The 5602-nt window shown below is 48.4% G+C and overlaps 1 protein-coding gene across 2 annotated transcripts in view; it reads left to right on the top strand.

Annotated features, from left to right (window-relative positions):
• Positions 1-4899: 4899 nt before the first annotated feature.
• Positions 4900-5602, top strand: part of CRY2 (cryptochrome circadian regulator 2) — a 28666-nt gene continuing 27963 nt past the window's right edge. Inside the window, exon 1 of one of the 2 annotated variants that reach the window (XM_083464243.1) lies at positions 4900-5370. In XM_083464243.1, coding sequence (XP_083320369.1) covers positions 5150-5370 — 221 coding nt within the window. In that variant the 5' untranslated portion in view covers positions 4900-5149. The remainder of the gene's footprint in view (positions 5371-5602) is intronic. The other variant, XM_083464244.1, reaches the window with a different exon arrangement.

The following is a 5602-nucleotide window of genomic DNA, read 5'->3' as shown; positions in this document are numbered from 1 at the left end:
GCTATTTTGAGTGGCTTGACTGCTTCCTGGACAATGGTAAGGTGAATGGGATAAAAAGTGAAAGGAGGCCACGAATGGCTCCAAGCAGAGGATTTCATGTAAACTAAACCCTAGGCTTTTTTCTTTTTAAAGCCTTAACTCACTTCTAGCTTACTGGTGTTAGCATATGTTATCTCAAGGATCGTGAAAGTGACCCCTTGCTGCTGGCACCAGTTTCTCCTGTGTAAATATCTTGCCAAAAATCTGCAATGCAGGAGAGACTGTTTGCTCTTCCTGTTCAGCTCCTGTTTGAACCAGCACTGCCTCTGCTATACTGAACACACATCCTTTAAACATGCCCATATTTCATTGGATGCCAGTGAATCAACACAAAGAGCTTCTCTCAGTGCCCAAGTGTGGTGGTGGCTGAATTAATTGGAGGAGGGGAAATGGCTGCACTTGTTTTTGGTGGGTGGTTGGCCCTGTCTTTTTTCCTGCTCTTTTGAATGTAGCAGTCATTTTGTGCCATACTGTTCCCCCCTCCCATTGGACTTCCTCAAAATTCCAAATGTTGGTGATCCCCGTTTAACATGTGTACCTACTAGGGCATTGAGTCCTGCCAGTGGAAGCCATGCATGAGAACTTCTGAGCCGTATGTTGATAGACCAGTGCCACACCTGAGTCAGAACAAGGCCACTGACACTTCTGGAAGAGTCACATGAGTCCAACTCCCTAAAATCATAGCTCAAAAAAGCTCACAACATTTTGAACTTCTAATCAAATGACAGTAGGGATTCTTGAAGTGGACATCCAGGGAAGTGAGATGTTGGAAGAAGTGTTTGGATTTGATATCCCGCTTTATCACTACCCCCAGGAGTCTCAAAGCGGCTAACAATCTCCTTTCCCTTCCTCCCCCACAACAAACACTGTGTAAGGTGAGTGAGGCTGAGAGATTTCAAAGAAGTGTGATTAGCCCAAGGTCACCCAGCAGCTGCATGTGGAGGAGCGGAGACGCGAACCCAGTTCCCCAGTTTACAAGTCTATCGCTCTTAACCACTACACCACACTGGAAGATGTTGAGATGTTGGTTACCTACAGGCATCTGGGAGAAAGGATGCTGCACCAGATGTGCCATTTGGCCTGATCCAACAGGCTCTTCTTATGTTCCTAAATCTTTCTTGTAGGTCTTAGAAACAGCGTTCAAGAGACCTGTCATAAATTGGCAAACACCGTTCACAAGTGGGCCAGCATCACTTGAGACAGCATTTTTCCACAGAAGGAATTAATGCAGATCAAATCTTTACACAGGCTGTGCCTTTATACTATCCCACCCCACTTTCAAGCCCATCATTAAATAAGCATATAGCCATTATTTATTAGCTATTTACTTAAATCAACTTGCTTACATTTTCATATTGACAAAACTCAATATAAGTTCCTTTTTGAGTGTAGGGAGAATTTACAATATCATGGCAGACATTCATACAAAGAAAAAGCATCTTTAATATTTTTAACAGTAACACCCAAATCACCTTAAAATAAATAAAAAAATTCTACATGCTGCAGATTCAGCTCTTCCCTACAGTATTATGTATTTGTTCTACTTTCTAAAAGAGTGTAGTGGCAAACCTACATACCAGAGTGCAGTGGCAAAACTACATACCAGAGGCAAAAGTGGATGAAGTAATGAATGCAAATTTTATCTTGGAACAGTAGACACACACCTCTAGCCTCTATCCAGGCAAGCAAGAGGCATGTTCAGACTTTAAGGAAACATCCCAGATGGGTAAAAACACTCAAGGTGTGAAGCAGGGTGTGACCTGGGTAGCGTTTTGAGTGCCAAGAGGCGCACTTTCATTCCCCATGCCTAAGGCTCCCTGGCTTAGGAAGGAGCCACTGAGTAACCTCTGTAGCAGAACAGATACTTCTCTCTGTGCTCCTTTGCTGCCCTGACTTATTGGATGTTCCCTTTGCACAGGGTTGAATCCAGCACGTATAATGCATGGGGAGGGGGTCTCATTAGTATTTTTAACCTGAAGGTTGGGATTGGCACTGTCTTGGACTCCTTGCAGGCAATGGATATGTGCCCTTTTGTTGCTGGCTAAGCTCAAGTCGAAGCTGTTAAAAGAGGATGATTGCAGGAAGAGGACACACTATTGCTCTTGGCCTTGCCAGAAGACAGCATTTATAGGAGGCCTCAGCTGAGCAAACACTCATTTATGGTGAATAATAAAGTTTCTACTGTATGTAAACCCACAGCGCCACTGAGAGCACGAAGAAATGTGGAGCCAAGAAAGGAAGGCAGCAAGAAGGGTACAGTTGAAAGTGCAAGCAGTGTTCATCCAAGACTTAATCCTGATCAAACCCACCATGTGGCAGCAGATGAGGTGGCCGCCTTCCGGCCATTCTCTGGAATTCCCTCACAGCCCCACATTAATCATTCCTATCCTCCTGAGTCTGGTCATGGCAATGCTCGCTTGTGTTGCTTGCCTGGGCTGCCTTCTCTAAATATGATGGTATCGTTGAACAAGGCCCTTGACCAAGTGAGCAGGCAGAGGGGCAACCAGCCCAGCTCACATACTCTGCCAGGCACCGTGAACATTACGTTTGCTGTTCTGTGCATGGGATGGGTGTAGGTGCCACTGCTGCTGTGTTGCACCATTTGTCAGAGGGGGAACTAGGAGCCGCCCAGCAGACTGATGAGCAAGTGGCAGCAAGGTATTAAACGACAGAGCCCTGTGCCCTGTAAGCTAGTCTGTGTGTCAGTGTTCAGGTGAGGCTCAGTTGCTGGTGGGCTTCTTTGAATGGAGAGTGAGTGACAGCCTGTCCTTTGCCTCTGGCAGCAAAATTGCTTTTGGCTGGCTCTGGGTGCAACTATGTATATCACCTGGGCGTATCTCATGTATGATGTGTTCCTCGACATCAGGAATAAGGCTGGCAATTTTTGGAGTGGAGGCTGGAAGAGATCCTGCACCTTTAAGAAGGATGGGACAATCTGGCGGGTGATTACCTCACTACAGCTTGTTGTGCAGCAGTTAAAGGTCCCACCCTACATTAGGAAGGGAATCCCTTTAGTTCCCATAGCTCAGACACTGCCTTGAATAGAACTCCTTTGCAATGACTCCTTGTTTTGCTGGAAGGAGAAGGTGCTACTCCCTGTTTTAAATGAGCCCGTATCACCATAGGAACAGATTACAGGTTACCAAACCAAAGGCTTAGGTAACCTATAACTCTGCTGGCAAATCACTGAAAGCCACTGGGTCCAGCCTCCAATCCTGAGGCAGGATCTTCCTTGGATTAGTTCCTGCATGGACTAGCACACATAACTCACACATGTGCCAAATCATCCAGGTGTTCACTAAACTAGTTTTCCTAACTTTTCAGACTGTCACTGCTTTTACTGTTTTTAAAAGCAGCTGGATGGACAGATATCAATAGGCAATAATGTTTCTCTCCATGCTGTGAAAAACTTCACCAGCTGATTCTGCACACAGAGTTCCTGTTGAAGTCACAAGAGCAAGCCAGGCAATTTGTTTTTGCTTTCCCCCCCTCTGGTCAGTCAGCAACCCAACATAAAGTAAATGGCTCCAGTTGCCTTAATTAAGCACATTAAGCTACTGGAGAAGACGAAAGCCAAACTCTTTTGAAAGACACTACAAAGTTTAAAGGCTTAAAATTGCAACCTAACCGTGTCAGCCTACACATGTATATTCAAGAAATAAGATGTGTTGATTTAAACGAGACTTATTCCCAGTGAAGTAGATATAGGATGGCAATCACAACAAACACACGTCAGACCAAAAGGAGGGTATTTTTATATTTTTGTATTCACCATTAATATTTAGTTTGAAGTAAATTTCACTGGGATCAACTCTCCAAAAAGTGTATACGACAGAAAGACAGCCTTGCTGTTAATGTGAAAAACGCCCTTAATATTCCAATCTAATTGTAAGCAAGTTTATCTGGAAGTAAAAAAAAAAATTGTTTCATTAACTTTCAAAGAATTATGCATAGATCTCAGATATAACTATTTTCTAATGCCTTTCCTAGATACTGTTCTCTCCACCCCCCCCCCACCTCTGCACCCTTCCCTGTCCACATAAGGTACTGCACTGATCACAGGAGTGCTACAGGATGTTGTGATGACCTTATAACCTGCGTTTAAAGATTGCATAAATGCACGGACAGACCTGCTGCAGGCAACGAGCCAATGCTAATAGCTGGGAACATAACCTCCATGTGTCAACAGTGTGCCTTTGAAGACCAGATGCCGGAGACAAACAGCAGTTAGAATGCTTTGCTTGTGTGCCGTTCCCCAGTTTTAGACTGTACACATGCAGACAGGGTTAGGCGTGCCCGCTTTAAGCACACCTCAAAACAGAAAGGAACTGAAGGGAGAAATGAATCAGCGAGGCACTTTTGTGGGTTGCCTCATTTGCGAAAAACACGCCGGTCTGTTGTTGAATCATAGAACTTTAGAGTTGGAAGGTACCCCAGGGGTCATCTAGTCCAACCCCCTGCAATGGCTAACACGGGGCTCGAATCCACGACCCTGAGATTAAGCGTCTTATGCTCTACCGACTGAACTATCCCGTAGGATGGATATTAATTGTGTGTCCGGGGCACGTTTTCACACACAAAACCGGCCCGATTTTCAGCCCATAGCTGTCAACCTTTCCTTTTTTGCGGGAAATTCCCTTATTCCAGCCCCTCTTTCCCGCTGCTATCCCGGATTCTTAGATATCCCGTAGACTGTCCCCGGGACAGGTGAGGCTACTGATCCCTTATTTTCAAATCTGAAAGTTGACAGCTGTGTTTCAACCAGCGCTTCAGCTCGAAAGGCATGTACGGTTCGGGATCTCGGAGGGGCTGCCCCACCTGTCTGCCCCGCCTGCTCTTTGGTAAGGTTCTCCCTTGTGCGGCGCGGCCTCCGCCCCCGGCAGCTACACGCCGCAGAAACGTGCCGCGCCGCATCCCTGGAACGTGTATGTAGCCTGCCCGTGTTATGTAGCACGGGCGGCCAATAGGCTTCGCGGGGCGGAGCTTCTGCGCGCGAGCTCCGGGCGGGAGGGGCCGCGCCAAGTGTGGCGGTTGGGAACCGGGCGCGGCACAGCGCGCCTGACAGACACGGGCGGCGGTTGTGCTTCTGGCGGCTGCGTTGCTTGACGGAATGGCGACTGCTTTCCCAATGGGCCCGGGCTCTCGGACCACGGGCGGCCGCGACGCCCGCACCACCGACGGCTGCTCCGTGCATTGGTTCCGCCGCGGCTTGCGGCTCCACGACAACCCCGCGCTGCAGGCGGCCATCCGAGAGGGCGGCCCCGTGCGCTGCATCTACATCTTGGACCCCTGGTTCGCGGCCTCCTCGGCTGTGGGCATCAACCGCTGGCGGTGAGCGAGCGAGCGAGGGGAGAGGGAGGCATCGCGAGTGGGCGCGCGGGGTTCGCGGGGCGGGGGAGTTGGGGGTGGAGAATTGGCGCGAGCTGGGGCGCGAGGACGTAGGAGGAGAGGCTGCCTCTCACCCCCGTGCCCCGACGCGGAGGGTGTTGGCAGACGTGCCCAGGGGGGTGTAAAGTTTTGAGAAACAGGAGAGCGGGCTCAAGAAAAGAAAAGGTGAAGCTCC

The sequence above is a fragment of the Podarcis liolepis genome, assembly GCF_965112155.1.
Source record: "Podarcis liolepis genome assembly, chromosome: 1".
NCBI classification, from domain to species: domain Eukaryota; kingdom Metazoa; phylum Chordata; class Lepidosauria; order Squamata; family Lacertidae; genus Podarcis; species Podarcis liolepis.
The sequence above is the reverse complement of the archived record's forward strand: the minus strand, read 5'-3'. Positions and strand labels throughout refer to the sequence as shown.